This window comes from Mus pahari, chromosome 3, assembly GCF_900095145.1.
Source record: "Mus pahari chromosome 3, PAHARI_EIJ_v1.1, whole genome shotgun sequence".
NCBI lineage: Eukaryota > Metazoa > Chordata > Mammalia > Rodentia > Muridae > Mus > Mus pahari.
Genome location: NC_034592.1, coordinates 48,751,394 through 48,773,220, shown reverse-complemented (window position 1 = coordinate 48,773,220; position 21,827 = coordinate 48,751,394). Strand labels below are relative to the sequence as shown.

At 39.7% G+C, this 21,827-nt stretch overlaps 1 protein-coding gene across 1 annotated transcript in view; it reads left to right on the top strand.

Moving 5' to 3' along the window:
- Positions 1–21,399, top strand: part of Dpp4 (dipeptidyl peptidase 4) — an 82,369-nt gene extending 60,970 nt beyond the window's left edge. Inside the window, exons 20-25 of the mRNA XM_021192699.2 lie at positions 3,344–3,398; positions 3,977–4,076; positions 6,787–6,851; positions 16,794–16,866; positions 17,134–17,207; positions 18,768–21,399. Coding sequence (XP_021048358.1) covers positions 3,344–3,398; positions 3,977–4,076; positions 6,787–6,851; positions 16,794–16,866; positions 17,134–17,207; positions 18,768–18,869 — 469 coding nt within the window. The 3' untranslated portion in view covers positions 18,870–21,399. The remainder of the gene's footprint in view (positions 1–3,343; positions 3,399–3,976; positions 4,077–6,786; positions 6,852–16,793; positions 16,867–17,133; positions 17,208–18,767) is intronic.
- The last annotated feature ends 428 nt before the right edge of the window (positions 21,400–21,827 follow it).

Genomic DNA, 21,827 nt, shown 5'->3' with positions numbered 1-21,827 from the left:
CTCTCTCTCTCTCTCTCTCTCTCTCTCTCTCTCTCTCTCTCTCTCTCTCTCTCTCTTTTTCTCTCTTTCTAAAATATGAAGAATTTGAAGGTTTTGGAGGGTGAATTTATAATCCTTTACCCCTGTTATTTTTCAGTGCAATATGAGTCACTACAGATTTATATGAAGCTTTAGAAAGGAACTTACTATGTTTTTTTTCTATATGGATTGAGCAAAGGAGTTGGCATAGACACTTGTGTTGTCCAAGAGTGGAGGATGCACTCCATGAAGCACAGGGATAAATTGATGGAAAGGTGGCTGTGTTAGTGAAACTTCTGGGTACAGGTACAAGAGGTCTGGCAGAAGGAACTTTCAAGAGGAAGGATATATTTGGAATCCTGGTTTAAGAGATGTCAGTCCATTATTCTTGGCTCAGTTGGAGAAGGACAAACAACAGTGTTTTCAGGCCTTTCTTCTGGGCACTTTGATGACAATTTTTACTTTAAAGTTGGCAGAAAGCAAGCAGCAATTATCATGCCAGGCACTGAATGCTAGGCAGTCATGACATTTCCTCCCTCGAATGAGTTAGTCTTTCACCAGGAGACCCAGCCTCCCACAAAGTCTTAGGGCATGGGACAAAGGTAGAAAGATCCTTTACTACAGTAAAACAATCAGTAAAACAACGACCTTTGGTCCAAATGTTAGTCAATTCCCTCTGCCTTCCCCGCCCCCCACATCTGATTCCTAATGAGCAGGATTTGCTGGTGGCTGCAACCTTATGGGTATTCTGGTTTTCTGAGCTTCCACCAGGATCAGTCATAAACTTCTGCTGACAGCATTCTAGCTGGCTTCTAAAAAGCATTTTTCTGAATTTCTCATCCGGACTAATTCCACGTGTTTCTGAATTATGAGATCTAATGAGTGACAGCAATGACCCTGTCTCTTGGTACCAATCAATGTCAATGAGATTTTCGTTGGAATTATAAAATACAGGGTTAAACTACTTAAAAGGAGGAATTATTTATTCTGCCCCATGGTTTCAGAGATGTCAGTCCACAGTCCTTGGCTCTGTTGCTTCCAGGTCCATGGTGAGGTAGAAAATTATGGCAGCAAAGCTTATGGTGATCCTATTTGCCTCATGGGATAGTAGAGTGGGCTTTCTCTACCCCCTGTTTTGATTACTTTGATGAACTCGCTGATGGCAAGGTACTGTTCACATTCAGGGTGGGCCTTCTCCTGTTAGTTGTTTCCCTATAGATACATGCAAGGTAATACTTAAGCCATTTCTCAGTACAAGCAAATTGAAAATTAAATTTAACTAGCATACTAGGTAAACATCTGGCTAAATAGTTGAGCCAGTCCCTCTTATTCAGAATTGCACTGTAGAGAAGTTGAATGTTCATTCAGTCTTGTAGTGAGTAATAGCTACGCTGTCCAAGAACTGGCCCCTACAGCTTGGATAAGGGTGACTTTCTATTTTTGAAAAGTTATGGGCTACAACTGTCATGAATCACAATTATGAGGGCATCATTAGGTATGAACACCATCACATTCTGCCCTTCCCACACAAGTACAAACCGATGTGTTTTGGGTGAAAAGATAGAATCATACAATGGACAGCACATAGCTTTAAGCTTCAGAGCAGCCCCAGGAAGGGGGATGTTCTTATTGTGTATTTCAAGTAAAGAAACAAAATTTTAGGGGGGGTGAACTAGGATTAGAATCAAGTCCATGACAATTCTTCTGTTAAACTGCATCCAGCTGGTGAATTGAATATGTAACCTTTGGGTTTGCTTTAAAGAAGTCTAATAAATCACTGTTTTGAGACCATGCTGTAAACTAGAGACTGAGAGATGCAGAATGATCCCTGTATTGAGAAAAATAACTTTAAAGAGAAATAATCAATGAAAATGAAAGATGTTAGATAAGTATCTCTAAGTGAATGCTTATGCTACAGTTAATTACTGACCATTTTCTTTAAATTATAAAAGGAATTTTAGATTAATGAAAGGGCAAATCAGAGGTTTCATTGTTATAAAAATAAGCTTTTATCTAGCAAGACTGGTCTTCTCTCTATGAGAGGAAGCTATGGTCTCTGTAACCTCATGAATCTGAGTTCTAAAAATGCTAAAAATCACTGAGCTCAATATTTATAAAATAAAGTCCCAGTTTAAGAAAATAGTGATTATAGCCACTAAAAGGAACTGAATTCAGGAACACAGGCGACTCTCCAAATAATACTGAATGAAAAAAGTCAGGTATGAAGTTCAAAGTCAAGTACAGACTTAGGTCGATATTTGTGGAGCACAGCAAAAAGAAACATTTTAATTTATTTTCACTTTTCAGACAGAAAAATGACCAGGAGCTACCTTGTGATAGCATGCACGTTTACTTTGTAAAGGTGTATCACCCTGTGCAATCATGATTCAGATCCTCTGTGTTTAAGGAGATTGACAAAGAGAAAAGTTGAAAAGTACTCTTAATTTGTTCTTTGTGCCACTTGTCTCTGAAGCCTTGGATATGTATAACCAATTGAAAACAGAATCAACTGTCCATCAATGGGAAGACTTCCACACCTCCTATAACACCACAAAATTACACTTCCTACTTGCTAGGCTTCCTTAAGGAAAAAAGTGGCTTTTGAGTTAAGGATAAGATTTAAAAAAAAAAAAGTAGGAACATAAAACAAGGTTCATATTTCTTTACCTGCATTTCAACTCCTGACACAGTTGGATGGCAAAGATGTTTCTTAATCCATCAAAGAAAATATACTTTCATTTAATGGTGCTGAGCTAGCTAATCAACACCCAACCCAGGATGGGATTTAGACGTTTGTGTTTAAATTCTCAGGTAAGTGTCCAGAGACAATTCTAAACCTTCTCAGATGTTCTCTGTGCCCTTGTCTTTTTCTATTGCAGGGGGTAACCACTTTCAAACTGAAAAACATCTGGAGAGATTTAAATTCAATTATGTAAAGAAAAGTGCATCTGGGCTGCAAATTTTTATATAAAGCTGTGAAAAAAACTGCCAGGATTTGTTTTCTGTGAATCATGCACACACACACACACACACACACACACACACACACACACACACACCACGCACGCGCGCACACACACACACACACACACACACACACACACACACACACACAGAATTTTTATGGACTCGACCCTTCTTCATGTAGTTCTCATGTTAGTTAGCATGGTAGACACAGGTGTTTTTGACCACTGGTCCAGTTGCTCTTAATTTGTAATAGAATGAAGGAGATCAAAAGGAAACAGGCTTTTCACACTTGTGTGGTTAGCTTACTTTTCAGTGCACTGTGGAAAATTGATTTGCAAACCTCTTTTGTGTGTTTTAGGCAATTTGTAAAAATGGGATTTGTGGACAGCAAGCGAGTTGCAATTTGGGGCTGGGTAAGTAGCTCTCTTGACTCATGGATTTGTATGCAGTCCTTCGTGAATGTAACAGAGTGGAGGGTAATTTATCTTTTGCATGTAAATCTTTGGAGATTAAAAATTATGTCCGTCAAGTCTTGGGCCTTTGAGCAGCAGGCTTCCTAAATGTCTACTGAGCTAGGCATGCAGCTCTGTTTATTGTGATGTGATAGACCAGAGCAAGAATGGGGAGGGAGGATGGGGATGGATGGAGAAGTGAAAGAGAAAAAGAAGACAAGAAAAAAGGTGTCCTATTAATCAGCAAAGGTTTTGTGCTTATTGTTTTTATTTATTATTTTCTTCAATTTTTGTATGGTCACTAGGGTCCACTAATGTCCCATGCTTGTCCTCCTGATGTCTATGAAAAGGGACCAGGCCTCTGAAAGTGTATACTTTAGATACTGGCCAATTAAAGCCAATTTAAGCCTCATATACCATGCTTTCTATCTCTAAAGAGGCACAGTATATAAAGATGTGAGAAATGTGGAAACCGCGACTCGCTTACCATATGTCCTTATTCCTTTACCTCCACAAAAATAACTGTTTCCATTCCCCAGTCATATGGAGGGTATGTAACCTCAATGGTCCTGGGATCGGGAAGTGGCGTGTTCAAGTGCGGAATAGCTGTGGCACCTGTGTCACGGTGGGAGTACTATGGTATGTAACTGCTGTTGTATGCAATGAACTATTAAGTGTCGACCTTAGTGTTCTAGTGAGAAAGCCATTCCTATTTTAGTTGTCTGTGTTTCTATGGAAAATAATAGGCTGGTATCTTTCTGTGACTGTTTACAGAGCCGTATAAGATGTTCTCATTTGTTCTGCTGTTACACAAGCCCAAGTGCTATGGTGTGTTACCTACACATTTAATTTCTCAACAACAAATCCTATTTCTAGAATTTTAAAACAGCGTCAGTGCTACATTTCTCAGATAGATGTTTCTTTATCGTTATTAGAGTTTGATTCGGGACTTCACATGTTAAAGGGGAGAGGAGGCATCCATCTCTTTCCCTCTGAGTGAAGGTCAAATGTTAGTTGGGTGTCAGAGGAAGAGAAGACAGGAACAGACGAACTTCCAGGGGGATCTGCTTTTCCACCGCCTTTTAGTACTAGAATATCATCTTCATCATAAGATAGACCATTCGGCATCATTTTTCTGAGACGACAATGCCCAGGGCAAGAGTGGGCAGAAGTGAACATCAAGGGCTAGGAAGGGGGTGCAGTATTTTCTCACAACTTCTCTGACCTCACTTAGGCTCTTTACGTAGTAGTGTAAGAATGGGATTGTTGATAAACAATATGCTTGCTAGTATTTATACCCTAGTATATGGCAGCACCAATCCTGTGGAAGCTCATCTTTGAAACTCTATCCAAGTCAAGAGAAGCCAATGTTCAAAACCGCCATCTTTGGGTTGAAAACTGGGCAGGCACAGATACAATTTAATTTGCACACAATGGAGTTGGTTTTTGTGTAGTACTTTTGTTTCTAATTAATTGTTGTTGGATGGTTTGTTTCTGGAGACCTCTGGTGGTCAATCAAATAATATAATAGCCTTTGTGAGGTTGCAGACATGTACAAGACATTCATTAAATATACATGGCCTAATACACAGTAAAAAAAAGAGAGCTTTGAATATATGTGTAATTTTAGAGAATTTTATTCAAAATTAAAAACAATGACTATGTAAGTGATGTTTCAAGACATTGCTCTAAAATTTCACAACTACAGTATGTAGCTATGCATATTTTTTAAAAATATAATTTTAAAAATTTCAGATCTTAATATACATGTAAACATGGTTAATATAGATTTTAAAAGTGGCATGTCCGAGACAAGCACTGAGGGCTGTGGAATAGATGTTGAAAACATTTTTATATTGCTCTCAAAGACTGGTTTCCCCCTATTAAACATATAAGCAATATTGTTTATATTTGATTTTTGAAATTAAAATACACATGAAAAGCTTATTATCTTTTACTTTTAAGTGTCATTTGAGATACTATATTTTTATAGGAGTGTTCTGTAGATACACAAAATTATACATAGTCCATATTCACTTTAAGTAAAATAGTAGATAATCACTGTTGCTCACTTAGGAGGAGGGGTAGCAATGGAAGAGCAAACACCCTTCAGCCGTGTTTTTAATCAACGCCTCGGCCACTGCAAAGCATGACAGTGTTGACTTTACGCAAGAAAAGATTTTAAAGAATTCATAGAGTTAATGTGGAGATGCTTGTCCAATCCAAAGACAGTCAAGTACAGAGGCAACTCGTGATTTTTATACGCATTTACTGCAATCTGGACATCGAAGGAGGCAGCTTTTAAAACATCATAGAAAGCAAAAGAAACCAGATTCAGAAAGACAAATGTCTTGTATTTTCCTTCTTATGTGAAACCTAGAATTGACATTAAAATATAAAGGGCTGCAAATATGACATGAGAGTAGAAGGGGATTGTCTGAGAAAGCCAAGGACACAAGCAGATAATATGACGGGATCGGGAGGGGGAGGGGCTGACAGTGGACATAGCAGCTTGTACTTGAATGGGATGTCTTTATTAAACTCATGCTTTGTACAAGGAATAAACACTAATAAGTTACAGAACAACAACAACAAAATTCCACCAGTGATATTTTAGGGTAATATATAATATAGGATTTCAATTTCTTTTTAAATTGAGTAAAGTTATGTTTAATTACCCAAAATAACTAAACCAATTGTACAACCTGTTATTCCACCATATTTATATATAAGAGAGCTTATGTCAGTTCAGCAGACAGATATTAATGTAATCTGTTCGCAGCGCTCAAGTGTTACAGCACAAAACTTGAGACCTCCCCATAAAGTGAGGGAAAACAAATGTTTAACTTGAATTACGAAGAGGCAGCTGTGTCAATATGGACTGTTAATTCTTTCTTTTCATCATAGTGGATCTCAACCTGCCCAAATTCTAAGGTTTAAGTAAGTCACTCGTAACTGATCATTGCTAGGTATGAGTCCCAAAAGGAGATAGATGATCGTAGCATGAGGGATGTTGTTGTGTCTGTCCCACAACAAGACGACCAAAGCACAAGATGACCCTGATCGACTCTCTGCAAGTCAATTGCTGGCTGTGTTTTAGATTCTCTTGTTTGTCCGTCCAGCGCTCTGATCCTGAGGGCTGAGTGCAGATGGTTCAATGCTGCAGAGGAGGAGTCTTCAGTTTGAGAGTGTGGTCTGGCCATATGCATCTCCAGCTGCATTAGCAGGCGCTAGCTGGAGGAGATACTTTCATGAGTCAAGGCACAGGAAAATAGGTAAAGCGATGTGATAGATGTAAGAAATGCTGTTAGTGGAGGAGCTGAACCTCTTTTCTCTTTTCCTATCCCAGACTCAGTGTACACAGAGCGTTACATGGGTCTCCCAACTCCAGAAGACAACCTTGACCATTACAGGGTAAGAGCTGTGTCAACCTCATACTTGTATGTAAGTGGCCCAGGAACTTCTTAATTGTACCTATTTTCGAAAAAAAAAATATTATTTCCAACAAAATTCTTGTTAAAAAGAAATAACACAGGTGGCTTAGAGATACTCCAATAGCTTCCCCTACTATATTTTGCATAATTATAGTCTTTATCATATGCTATGTAGGTCACAATATGCATTCATTTGGAAATACAAAGCAACATCAGATAATTACTTTAATTATAAAAATTTCAGTTTAGAAAACATGTCAAATTCAACATATTCTTTTAGGACCCAGAGGATTCTTTAAGCCTTTATCAAGATATTAAAGTTTTTTATGTTATTATAATAGTTAAAAAGTAAATGTATGCCTTTAATTCTCTTCCTCTCAGCCAGCTATGTAGATTTTTAACAGGGGGTTTGCATAAAGCAGGTGAGGTGGCAGGTGCATTTGGGGAGTACCCTGAAGAGCCCTGGCCATGAATTACCAGAGAGCTTTCAGTAGTGGGAGAAGCAGTGGGCAGCTGGCTCTCTAGGGAAGCTGACACATTTGAAAGGTGACCTGACTATTGCTGTACTTGCCTCCGCTAGGGTGGAGGCCATAGCCAAGCCAGAACCCGCTCTGCATCATCTTGATGCAGCTGTATGAACCAGCACCACATTGACATTTTCAAAACTTTCCTGGGTCTGTTGGCACTATTAGTTGAAGAAAGAAAAAAAAAAAAACCTTGTAAACTAAATTAAAGCTTTTCGATAACAAGTAAAATCATCTCTGACATTTCCATTCTCCAAAGATGTCCAAAAACTCTCTGCAGGAGAATGAATTAAAAAGAGAGAAAAACAAGAATAATGTCAACATAGAATTTTCTCTGTTGTGACTCTGAATACATAGGCCTAAGAGTAATATTCTTCTGAGCAGTATATATACATTTTTCTTTAAGATGTCATCATCATTACTACAGTGAAATCTGAAACCATCTGATCAAAACACAATGAATTCAAAGTTTCAACTTCGCCAGATTTATGTGTGTGTAATTTTACCCTTACATGTTACTTTCAACGTAACTAGCAAGCTTGCATGTGCAGGGGGCATGTAGTAATTGTATCTGCATGTTTTAATGTATGTTTCTGAGACTTGATAGGAAAGTAACAAAGATGATGCACTAGACATCTTTCCTTACAAAGAAGCCTCATAATCAGGCTATCCTTATTTCTGGCAGAGGTCTCCTCTGAGGCTGCATGCTTCATACTCCTCACTCTTTCTAGTCCATATCCTGGAATCTGCTTTAGGCATTGTTTATTTCATTCATAACTACAATGCTCCTGGCAAATGACCTAGCTCCCTGTATAACAGTAGCCCAGTGTGTAAACTCTTGTTGTGTTTTCCCACAATAGAGTCAATTTCACACCTTGGTAGTACCTTAAGTATACACACACACACACACACACACACACACACACACACATACACACACACAGATACACACACACACAGGCACATACACACATATATACAGACACACAGACACACAGACACACACACAGAGAGATACATATATACATGTATACAGACACACATACAAAGACACACACACATTCACAGACACAGATTGACAGACAGACACAGACATATAGATATACAAACATAAACAGACACATGCCTAGACACAAACACATACACAGATACATAGACAGACAGACAGACAGACAGACAGACACACACACACACACACACACACACACACACTGCCTTAATGGCACTTTCCTTTATTCCTAGCCTGTTTTAAATGTCAGATTCTGTCTTTCTGTAGCTGCTATTTCTGACATTGCTGCGGGTCCCTTACACCTGGCTTGTCATCTGCCCCCATTCCCGTGTATTAGGAAGCTTCCACTGGCCTCTCTCTGAACAACATCTCTCTCACTCTCTTTAAACACTGTTGCTTTCTTCATTGGATTCTTACCTCTCATTTTATTCTACCTTGAGTTAGTAATTACTTTCCACCAGATTACTTACCCCCCAGTACTGTTACTCAACATTACTTGACTTCAACATTTCACTCATTGGGTATCCTTCCATGAAGCATCTTATCTTGCAACTTATCTTGAATATATATATAGTCATATGACTTTATATGTATATAAAGGTTTTAAGGAAAATACTGTGTTTTAAGTTGTATTTTTCCACATTTTGATGCTTGATTTTTTTTTTTTCTTATGATTATCCAAGCTGAAAGATGGTTTTCTTGGCTATGTCCAAGCATGGAAAGTCCTGTAAACTCAGAGCTATTCTGCCTAGTGCTCCAACACCTGCCTCTAGAGAATGGTGAATGAGAAGCCAAAGCCCAATTTGAAGAGCAGATGAGGCCAAGGCTTAAGTCCAAAAAACATCAAAATTCATCAGGACACTTGCCTCACTTCCTCTGAACACATACCATCATTTCTGTTCTCTGTTCTCTGTTCTCTGTTCTCTCTCTCTCTCTCTCTCTCTCTCTCTCTCTCTCTCTCTCTCTCTCTCTCTGTAATGCTATAGCATAGGAGTTTGAATCTGCCATTTCATGGTTCCTTTTCCAGCCTTTTCTATAGGCTCCTTTGTAGACCCCATCCTCCCTTCCCCTGGCTCTACCCCCCACAGTGGTGGCCATTCTCATCTCTCCCCTTAGGTGTTCCCTGTATGAGGTAGTCATGTAAATAGAAGTCACTTCCTCCTGCCAATGGCAACACACGCACACTGGGTGCACAAAGTCAGTCTTCCCCTTCACCGCACAGATGGCACCCGAGGACTGTTTAATCCTTCCACGCCAGGAGTCGGGTTTTCTTGGCATGAAATTCATTGCTGGCAATGGACACATTAAAACTGCCAGTACCAGGGAGCTAAAGGTTCCCAATGTGTTACTCAGAGGAATTATCTGGGAGGGGATAGCTAAGGTGGGCGGGGAAAAGTGAGGTAAAGGCATTAAGGGAATTGTCTCCACGGAGCCCAGCTCCCTTGGTTGCTTCCTCTGAGCTTGGAGGACTGAATCTGTGTGGGGATCTGAATCTGAGAGGAACACTGAATCTAAGTGCCTATTTTTGGTGCACAGCAGGCTTTAGAATAAAGCTGCCCTCCTTTGTTTTTTAAATGAGCCTGTGCTTTTGTCTCTGGCAAGAATATATTCAAACATTCTATTTTCCTCCAAGGCCCCAGCTGCCCCTCTGGACCTGTCATCTCCCACTTCTTTTCTTTCCCAGGTTCTTCGTTCTTCTCTCTCTCTCTCTCTCTCTCTCTCTCTCTCTCTCTCTCTCTCTCTTCTCTCCTCTCTCTCCTGTCCTATCCCTTGATAAGACAGAGAATTAATTCAACAATTCCTGAAAGGTTTCTGTCACTGTGCACTTCCGTGGGTCGAGAAAATATTTTGAAAAAAAAAAAAAAAAAAAAAAAAGTCCCATTTAGTCAGGACTCTCTTAGCACATCTAGAGTTAGGAATGCACAAAATGTTCGGTTGTGCAATAAGAACATTTATATTCTTAGCTAAGAAGCCATTGACACATAGAACTATAGAGTTTGGAAGAGGACATAATGTTCAGTATAACTTAGTGACATGAGTCAGTACCAGGGGATAAATGACCCCAACTTTAGAGGAACCCAAATCTCCAAGAGAACACACCTGTGCATATGGGCCCTTTTACTACTGAGGAAAGAGATGCCACCAGGTATATTGTCAGTGTGTGCCCCGCTCAAAGCTAGTACACCATTTGTGAAGGCATGTACCTACATGGTTGACATCCCCACAGCGGGGATATTATTTCCTATATTTTAAAAGTAGTTATGAAGATTAGGAGATCATGAGGCTCAGGCTTTGACTCAATACAGTGACCCCTGCAGTGACCTCCTAAGACTTTTTGAAGATCATCACCCACTATGGACAAGTGATAAGGCTCTTTTAAAGACTACAAGGACCTGGTACCAAAGAGGTGACATGTCTGAGCTATTTAGCAGGGTGATTCTGTAGACATGTCTTCTCTACCTGCAGTCTCCGTGCATAACAGACAGAGATGGCAAGGGATTTAAGCAAAGAAATGGATGGGACAACCAGGGAGGCAACTCTGCAATCCGTAGCCCAAAGCATGCCACAGTGTAGTCATAACCCAAGGACTGGGATCCCGACCAATGGGTGATCAATTTCTCAAAGCTCACCAGCAATCAGAACTCCAAGACACTAACACGTAAGAGTCTTTCATTCATTTATTCAAAGTGTCTGTCATTTGACTTGCTCAAACGTTTGTTCCTTATAGACAAGAAAAAATTAGTAAAAACACTGGAGAGATAAATTTTTAAATGGTAACAGAACATGACTTGAACATCACAACAGTATCCAGTTTGTATGGAAAAGACTAGAGACTTCCCAATTGTGACCATAGGGCCTAAATTATCTATGTCAGAAGCCTATAGGAAGTTCAGGGAAAAGGAGAAGCCAAAAATAAAGGATTTCAACTCCCCACCCCCACCCAGATTCATTCACCCATTCATTTATTGTGTTAGTATAACTAGACTGTTATTCTAAGAGCTTGACAGGAATGATCAGGTTCAAGTCTCCCTGATTCCCACCATTGTACTGACAGGGCAACTGAGGCACCAAAATTTCAAGCAATTTATAGATGTTGAGTGTTTGAAAAGGAAGAAGACACCGTATGAGCCAGGAAAGAAGGAGAAGGGCAGAGAAAGGGGGGAAGATACCAGGAAGCTCAGAGAGGTTCCCAACAGGTTACAATGTGGGGAGGGGACAGCAGGGGAGAGAGAGAGTGACAGAGAGAAAGGTTTTCCTGGGATCTCTGAGACAGATCTATTGAACTGAGCGGATAGTTTGGGGAAGAGCAGACCAAATGGTGACCAATACATATGGCAGGGCGTAGACTGCAGAAGGGATTGTCTTGTGAATAAGCAGAGAAGTAGAAGACAGAGGGCAGGAGGAGTGGGGCCCCAGTCCTGAGCCTTGCTGCCAAGAGGAGAGGGCAGCCTGGAACACACAGAAGGGCTGATTTAACTTGTAGAGGAGATTTATTTTGCATTTTGCTCAAAATTTGATAGGCTTTTGGCAAGTGTATGAAACAGTCATGGATTTGGCAGTCTTCTGCTAGCAGATTTGAAACGTTCAATCCTTAGGAACTGCTGCATCGTTAGGTTATGCAAAACAGGGTGCAATTTTGTAAATATGCCATCTTGCACTGATTTGACATTTGTTCTATTATCCCAGAATATGCCAAAGGGAGAGAGACCTTCAGATTTAAGCCAAACCTTAACTTGTTTGTGGAGTGCTGATAAAATGTTGACTGCTGTGTGATCTTTAAAGCAGCCAGTGTTGCTTGTGAGGCCCGAGGTAGAGCCCCCTGTCTGGTGTGGATGGGAGCTCCTTCCTTGGCAGCTCCTGGGTGCAGTTGTTGGGTGGATGTAAACAAGTAAAACATCTTATTTGATGGGTTGGATTCAGTTTCTTTTAAATGTTTTCTGTGCCCTCTGCTTGGTATTAATGATAATTCTCCAAATGGCACCTTTTAATATTCATGCAGCATGGATTTCAGGAGAATCCATAGGGTAAGCTAGTAAGCCCAAGGCTGTAGCTTACTGAGTTATCTCTCAGACCCAGTGACTGTTTGGTCCTCTACAGGAGCCTCTGGGTGATAATGAGTAGTTCGGCTGTGATAGCAAATGACTATAGAATATATTGGTCAGGGACCTGGGCTTTAGAGTTCAAACAGCCTGCGTTGAAAGTTTGCTTCCATTACTTCAAGAAGTTTGAACTTGAGGAGGCCATGTTCCTTCCCCCCGAACCTTAATTTCCCCCTCTACATAATGGGAGTAACCAGATATGCCTCTCAGAGTCACAGAAGTGATTAGAGGAGACCCCAACACCTGCCATGATGTAATCTTCAAAGGTATGGCAGTTGCCACCATCCTCATCTTCAGGGAGCCAATCGTCCTTCTGACTGTGGATGGCACAAAGGGTAGCGTGAAAATTGTCACACCTCCTGTTTCTCACAGCATTTCCCTATTCTCATCAGTTCCTTCCTTTATTTCAAAAATACAAAGATTTATTTGTTGGAAGGTAGCTGGGGGATCAGCATGATCCAACAAGCGGCTACAGATGGTTCTTCTTGGGGATTGAAGGAAAAGCTCCTCACAGAGATGCTGTGGAATCGGCATTGCCGCTGGACCAATCCTTTCCACTTCTCTCTGCCAGACTGTTGCTGGCAGCAGGGGGCTCTCCGGAAGTTTCTAGCCTCAGGAGAGTGCCAACTGCACTACCATTGCATCCCTGCCCATTTATCACTCCGAGCTTCCGTTTTTTGTCATTGGTGATAGACTATTCGGCTTGAAACTTAGTCACCCATTTCCTTTTTTTCTCATTCCTGTTTCCATGGATAGGCAATGGGGGAATCATCCAATTGGGGTGCGTGAAAATAGTACAATTAACTATCTTCCTGGCCGTTAATGATATATTGGAGAAATGCATGCATTGCCTTTACACTTTGCATGTTTCCTTCACAGCTTGAAGTGTGCCACACAGAGGGCAATAGAGTCTTACCAGAGAAGCCAGGACACATGGTCCATTAATGAACCACTCACCAGTGGTTCCTGAGGCAAAGTGACATCATTGCATTTGGGGGATGAAGGGTCGTTTCCTGCACAGAGAGCTCCTAAGAGGGTGGGCTTTTGGCAGCTGCCTGTCTCTCTCATTGAAAAGTCCCTCGGGAGGCTGCTCCCAGTGAGCAGGGAACCGTGTACTGAAATGGCACACTTCTCTTACAACTGAAGGGGAAGCTTTTGTTTTATTTTTCTCTTGCTGCATTAAAGTATTTGTCTTTCTTTCTTTGTAGTGTAATATTGTTAATGTAAAACAATTTGCATCATGACACTTTTATCACAGTTTTCGTCTTTTTCTCAGTATGTTGCGTTTCTCACCATGTCTAGTTCATCACAGCTACAGTGTGTACATCACAACATTTATCTTAGGCTCAGGGTTTTACTTGTTTATAAAAATTGTCTTCTTTCAGCCTGTATTCACTCCATTTAAGAAAAAAAAAAAGGCAGCCAGAAACTGTTTTGGTCCAAACTCCAGTAGTTATCACATTCCTTGCTAACTGTCCTGTGTATTTATATGTCTCCTAACTATTACTCTATGTTTCAATGACATTTCTCCATCTCATGGCACTGGGAGGTGGTTGGAGCAGCTTTTCTGTTCATGCTGCCAAGCAAGACAGGCCCATGGGGCTGCTAGAGGTGAGGTGAGGTGACACAGTTGTAGATCTGGGTCAGATCTGGGTGTTAAAGTCGATTATCATCTGTGAGTAAAGGGTGGAATCGAACTTGTGAAGAAACGTGATGGCAGGAAGTCAGCACAGGCTGCATGTTTGGCTGGTAGAGGAGATCACTGGGAAGGGCCCCTAAGGGGCCTTAGCCCTGTAACTCAGAATGAGTCATGAGCCTTACCTTCCCAACTCCAGCCTTGTCTAGTGGATACTGATTCCTTTTAGGAGAGTGTGATTCGATAGTCTCCTGTTGGAGAGCAGAGAATAAAATTGTGTGCTATTATCTGCTGATGGGAAAGATACCCTTCCCAACCATGAAGGCTGACCAGACCAATCTCATATTTAATTATTCTACCGGGAGAAGGCAAATGCAGCTCAGAATCCAGAGAATATACCATTACATACTTCAAGTTCCTGAACAGTTAATTAAAAATTTATTTCACAGGGTTCCTTTGCTGCATGACAATCATAAGCCCTTTTAAATTTTAGAAGACGTGACAGAGAAACAGAAAATAAAGGTTTTCCCAGACTTGGTCCAGCCTTGACACATCCTAGAGATGGATTGTGGTGCAAGTGACTTACTTCCCAGCTCTGTCTCTGCATACACAGAGCAGGGTTGGCACTGACCTACTTCACACAGGTGTGAGAATTTGATTCACTTTTATGACTCCTTCAAGATGGTTAGTTAGCACAGTGACAGGCACAGAGGAAATGCTTAAGGAATGGTACCTAGGATTACAACTGCTGTGGTATAGCACTTGGAAGTGGGCATAATGACTTCCTAAATTGCAGAATGAGAATATTTTATTCTGCTTACTCCACTTAACTACGCAAAAGTAGGGTCAGTTATATTAGATAATGCTGAGTAATTGCACTTACTCATCTAATTGATAAATACTTAGCTCTGTGTTAGATACTATAATAAATATACTATTTAAGGATAATAAATAATATAATTAAGTCACTTTTATGAACTATTTAGTTGGATATAAATGAGTATTATTTGGCTAGATGAACAAAATGGATGGATATAAAATAGCAGAGGCAGTGTTATGATGGATAGGGGCTTCCTTGCAAACATGCTGACTGCATGGAATCATACATAGATAGATAGATGTGGGACGTCCCATCAAATGGGAAGTTTTTCTAAAATTAAATTAAAGAACAACTTCTCATGAGTTGCAATGCTTATTTGAGAAGTTTATGAATAAAAGTCTCAATTTGGGTCAGAAATTTAATATGATGAGGCTGATGAGGAAGCAGTCTGCCTAAACAGGATAGGTCGTTTACCTTGAGCTAACCAGTTCAGGGTGATCTTACGAGTCTTGGTGGATGGAAACTTTTGTGTAACTGCACTGAATTTTGTAGAAAATATGTCACTTTCCAGCAACACCGTGTCACTGAGTTTTCAGTCAGCCTCAACAATTTAAATAATGCTTTTACCATGTCTCTTGACTCCTTAGTTCAATTATTCTTATTCCCATTTTTGCAGAAATAGGGACTTAGAGTGTAGCATGTGTGTCTCTAGTTGCAGAGCTCAGTCATATTGAAACTAAAAAAACTAGACTTGAACATGTAACTGTAGTCCCGTACCTTTGTGGCCAAACCACTGGGGCTCACACCAAAAATATTAGGTATGCATTAGCTCTGTAGATGGAGATGTCACTGACATGCAGACCTTGATTCACAACAAGAGAGCTGGCTGCTTTTGAGTCTGTGGAGATGTCACTGTTTATCCCTGTCCAACCTAGTCCAGGACAAGCAGAGCAGGCTCCAGCTCCCAGGGTCTATCTGGCAGTTTTCCTTCATCTCAACATTGTAACTAGTCCTAAATTTAAATAATCTGACCTATGCTTTTAAAGATTTTTTTTTTCATCAAAGGCCTCTGACCCTTATTGTGGAAGCCCCTAGATGACACAGACCAAAAGTAGACCTTCTAACCCTTCATCCTGTCTCCCTGGCTGGCTTAGGAATGACATTTAACAGAAATATTTTTCTCCAATATTCAAAATGAGGACGTACCAAACACCCACTGATTTTCTGAGGCCACCCTTGATCTCTTTCACCCTTTCCCCGCTCATGTTCTACATTTGCTTAGGTTTTAAACATCTGTTTACAGAGAGGTAATGTTTGCTTTTCATTCAGAACCTAGAAATGTGGACCAAAGTTCACATGACATATTGCAGAGTAGGTTTAGTTGCAAATGCTATGTACAGGCTCTTTGAAATGTAGCATGTATGGCACCATGTGACACATGGTTGCTATGGTAATACACTTTTTGGCTGAACTACAGCAGAAGCCCATGGAACATACATTGCTAATATGAGACTCTGCCCTGTGATAAAGCATGGGACACAGCAATCTGTGCTCTGGGACTGAAGGGGTTTTGCATGCAGCCTAGGGGACAGGTGCCCTCTTCCTACACGTGCAGGAAGAGGTGGCATTCTTCCTTTCCAGTCCCGTCTCCCAGGCACAGGGCATGCTGAGCATTCTGCCATGCATGGAGACAGCATTTGCTTGAATATCGGTTTGCTATATTTTGTATCAAAGGGGGCCCCAGCTGAAAACATTTTATTTTGTAAACTGAAGTGAAAAATCAGTTATGGCAGATCCTTTTTTGAATAATGACATTCTTTTTCCCAATTTCAGAACTCAACAGTCATGAGCAGAGCTGAACATTTTAAACAAGTTGAGTACCTCCTTATTCATGGAACGGCAGATGGTGAGCTTCAGTTAATTAGACTTTTTAGTATCACAGACAGGTTTGCAATTTCACTACTGACAAAACAAAAGCATGAGGGGCAAGACTGTTACATTTACTTCAATAAAACAGTGTTGCTTTCCACAACTCACTTGTCTTGGGCTAAATGGGATGCAGAGTCCTAGAACTTCAGTCACTTTCTTCTTATGCCTTCCCACTCCGTATCTGAACACTCCAGAGGCCATTAGCTACTTGTTTACGGCTGTTTGTTCACTGTCTTTCCCACAGATAATGTTCACTTTCAGCAGTCAGCTCAGATCTCCAAAGCTCTGGTGGATGCTGGCGTGGATTTCCAAGCAATGGTATACTAAGACTTTGTTCAGGGGGAACAAAATATCTAGTGGGTCTAGTTTCCCCTTTGCAGTTACTTTTTCCCAAGGAAGTCTCAGATAACAGGAAGAGAAGAGAGGCCCCTTATCATTCCTCTGTGAAGTTGGAGACGTGCTATCCTTGAGTCATACACAGAGTAAATATTAGACAGTTTGAGGTTGAGAAACACAGTATTACATATCCTGGGAGTGTCAAAACACCATTCTTCTATTCCTGTGATGGTTCAGTCTCTCCCTGTTTTGATTCGAAAGTAATCACTTATTCTGTAAATGTGTGGCAGAGTAATTCTAAAGTGAAACCAGCATGATAATAGCTGAAATGTAAAACCCATTCTGTTATTATGATTACTAGCCATCCTAACAACAGTGGGGTTTTAATAATCAGCATGCTTCAGCTCTTGCAGTTGCTACATTATCTTTTGTTGAACAACTGCAGGCAGCAAACAATTAGGCTTGTTTATAAAGTCAGAAATGGCTGGGGCTGGTTTTGCCTACACAGAGGAGGTTTTGGGTATTTAGTCTAACTCATCTTCTTCATTAGAATTCTTCATCAGATTTATACACACACGCACACACTCACACACCTATGTGTGTGTGTGTAAATATATATAAATATAACATAAAATATTATATATATATGAATCTTGCACTAATAATACAATGATATAAAACAACACAACTTTTTTTTTAACACAACTTTCTTAACTGTTTTGGCTAGAAAATACTGCCCCTCCACTTCTGACACATAATTTGCTGTGTGCTCTGCTTCGATAGTGCCCACTGTGTAAGAGTGGGTTTTTTATTTTGTATTGAGAAAACCTGCCATATTTTTTTGGCCAGAGTCTCAGAAGAGGTTGAGGTTCGTTTTTTCCCTGTTGAAAGCAAAGTTAGATAATACTTGAGGCAAGATTAAAATTAACTTATGTCTCAGGAATATGTACCTGCCTGATATAAATGTCAGGTACACAGAGTTTTTAATTTCCAGTGTAAAATTTAAATGTTGGTAAATAAAACATTTGACTTTTGGCTTCACTTATGTTACAGATATAAGACTTTAATATTAAAGTTGATTTTTCCAGCCATTAGATACTTATATTAGAAAATTGTCCTTAAAAATCTATTTATTTTAATACATATTCAAGTGTAGAGAGATTTGGCGCTTGCTGGCACCTATTAAAATAGTATGCCTGTTGGTATAAACCTTCCCATTCAAAGTGTAGTTTTTAAGTGACCTTTGAGTCACATTTAAAGGTTGATTTGGGTATTTTAATTAGAATATACCTATGTTTAAAGTCTCATGCAGTAAACACAAATGCATAGTGGACTTTCTCAGCACCCCCCAAAAAAGAGGACTAGTGATTTCTTCAGGACAGAACATGTCTTGAAAAGCTCTGGTGAAGAACTAGACACCCTCTCTGATCACACTTAGGTTTATAAACCATTCCCGTTTTTATACCATGCAAGAGCTCATTTGAATTTTTCCCTTTTAAAGACAGAGGACCTCCTCATTCTGACCTCTCCCTTTCTCTCCAGTGGTACACGGACGAAGACCATGGGATCGCCAGCAGCACGGCTCACCAGCACATCTATTCCCATATGAGCCATTTCCTCCAGCAGTGCTTCTCCTTACACTAGCACAGCACAGCTCTCCGCAGCTTATTTAAGACCACATTTGTTCTCATTATCTCAAAAGTGCACTGTTAAGATGAAGATCTTAATAATGTTGCACTGAGACATTTCAGACTGCTTTCTCCAGTTTTATACCTGCAATCCTAACGAAGGATGCCCGTCTCCAGAACAGATTATTACCTTACAGCAATTTGGATTTTTTTCCCCTCTGTTTTGTTTATCATTTAAAAATCATTTCCACATCAGCTGCTGAAACAACAAATATAAATTATTTTTGCAAGAACTATGCATAGATTTCCTGAGCAGAATTTCAATTTTTTTTTTTTCCCTTACTAGACTGGTCCAAATCTCGTTTCCCTTATCTAAGTGGGTGACAAGATGTGGGTAATGATGTCATTAGGGCAGCAGCAAGAGAAGAGAGAGCAGGGAGTGTGGCTAGAAACCCAGGTCCAAGCATACAAACCAACCAGGCTCCTGTCAGCTCGCCTCGAGAAGAGCTGCTCACTGCCAGACTGGCAGAGTTTTCCGAGAAAGACTATTCAAACAGTCTCAGGAAATCATATATGCAAAGCACACTGACTTCTAAGTAAAACCACAGCAGTTGAATAGACTCCAAAGAAATGCAAGGGACGCTGCCAGCAATGTAAGGGCCCCAGGTGCCAGTTATGGCTATAGGTGCTACACAAACACAGCAAGAGTGATGAGAAAGCATTGTAAATGTGCTTTTGAAAATCACCGATGTTTCCTAGTGAAAAGAGGCAGCTTGGAGCATATCGACTTGCCCTGTTAAAAGTTGAAAATATTTGTGTCACAAATTCTAACATGAAGGAGTACTTGTGTTAGTTTTTCCTGCTTCATTTCCTTGAGCATTTTAATTAAAATATTTTAACTTTATTAGCTTTGTAGTGGATAATTAAATGAGAATGTTTTTGTGTTGTTATTTCTATTCTACACACTGGAACTTTGCCTGGTCATTTAGTAAATATGCTTCCATTTTTTCCAGAGGTAATGGGTTATGTCTTGAATCAAACTTAAACTGCATTGACATATGGACTCATTTGTTCAAAGGTTCTTGTTTAACTTGTTAGACATCCAAGACTGTCTTGTAAACATGGAAGGAGTTCAGCTGTTTTTTTAAAAAATTAGATACATAAAACTGTTTAAAGTTAAATGATTCATAGGAGTTTATCTAATACCCCTTGAAATGTCTATTTTCACACTTATCACATAGCTTTGGAGAAATCAATTAACAATAATTTGGTCATTTACATACTATGGAATTCATACTATAATTTAATCTAGGGGAGCAGGTGAGGTTCACAGCATGAGACAGAGTACTGTCAGCAGAGTCATTTTGGTAGACATGTTTTGTTTTGTCTCTGGTCTCTTCTTGTGGAGGATGATATAATAGAAAACATACATTCTGATATTGAACTTGACTTAGCAATATTTGGATAACTTAGAAAATACTACATTTTGTTTCAATTATTTTTAACACAACTGCATTTTTAAAAATGGACTTCATACATTTAAATGTAGTTTCAGACCAGCTTGCTAGATAAAATTATCACGGACAGGTGAGCCACAGCATAAATTCCAAACGTGGCAGAAATGGAAACTACCTATCAAACGAGAATGGATTAGATATTCATGAGCTTGATGCTATTTCCCAAGCCTCCATGGATTCACTCCACTTTAAGTAACTCTCGAGTCCTACTCTTCCACTGCAAGCACTGCTGGTACGTAAGCCTGTAGGTTTCTGGCTATAATCCTATTTTTGAATACAGCACTTTCACCATGTGCAGCAGCATCCACTGCAAAGTTCTAGATCAAGGGACAGAGGTGACATGTTCCTGTCAGTGTGAAACATAAAAACAAATGAAATAGAAATTAGCCTTTGTGAATTCATCAATCTAAACCCCATTATATAATAATCTAGGTTTTTATTAATATATCTTATATGAAGTATCACATAATATTTATATAATAGCCAAACCATGAATTTTTTTTGTTCCTTTTGTTTCTAAATATGTTGTTTCTGGAGCCTGAATTAATAAAATATCAGAGCACACATTTTTCAGGCAATGATGGTTTTAAATGGTGACAATGTGAACAACTTCAGTTTTTATTTGACTCTCATAACGCAAGTTTTACTGTTAAGTAAGAGTTGTGAATTAGATTAAGAACCTGATGCATAAAGTTCTAAGTGAACTTAAGAGCAAGTTTGAAATGCACAAGAGCTAGTAACAACACTAAGGTACATAGACCTGTCTTTTAGGGGCATACGCGTCCTCTGGAAGCACACGGAACAGGCTTCCTTCTTAGCACACCAGCACCAGGGGCACATGTGCTAAGGGAAGGCCGTCCTGATGCTTCAGGATCCAGAATCACTTCAGTCTGTGCCATTCCCGGCATTGTGGCTCTCAGAGTATTAGCAGTTCCACCTCTTGGCACTTACTGCTTTTGCTCTAAGTTGGAGTGAGAATGCTGGTTTATAAGATTACTAGATTTGTACAATATTTAAGATTCAATAAATTCTAAGTGAAAAAACATACCAAAACACAAGCATGTTTTTTTTTTCCTAAAATAAGATAATTTTGTTGTGCCAACTTTATGACAGCTATTTCAGCAGCATTTTCACATACATCCTGAGTGACCTGAAGCATGCATTTGGGATGTTTTGGGGGACACAGATGGCTGAGAATGGAACACAAATGGGGGTTATAAAGCATGACATCACTAACTACCCCATAAGAAAATCTCAGAGCCTGGGTTAATAAGACTGCCATGAAGTTCAATATAGTTGATCATCTCTCTGCATTCATATTTCTCTGATAAGATTAAAATTTAAGTCCAAGAATTTGAATTAATAAAAATAAATTTTTTACAGATATTAAAAAAGTATGTCTTGCAAGGCATATAGGCCAATGGTTCTCAACCATCCTGATGCTGTGACCCTTTAAA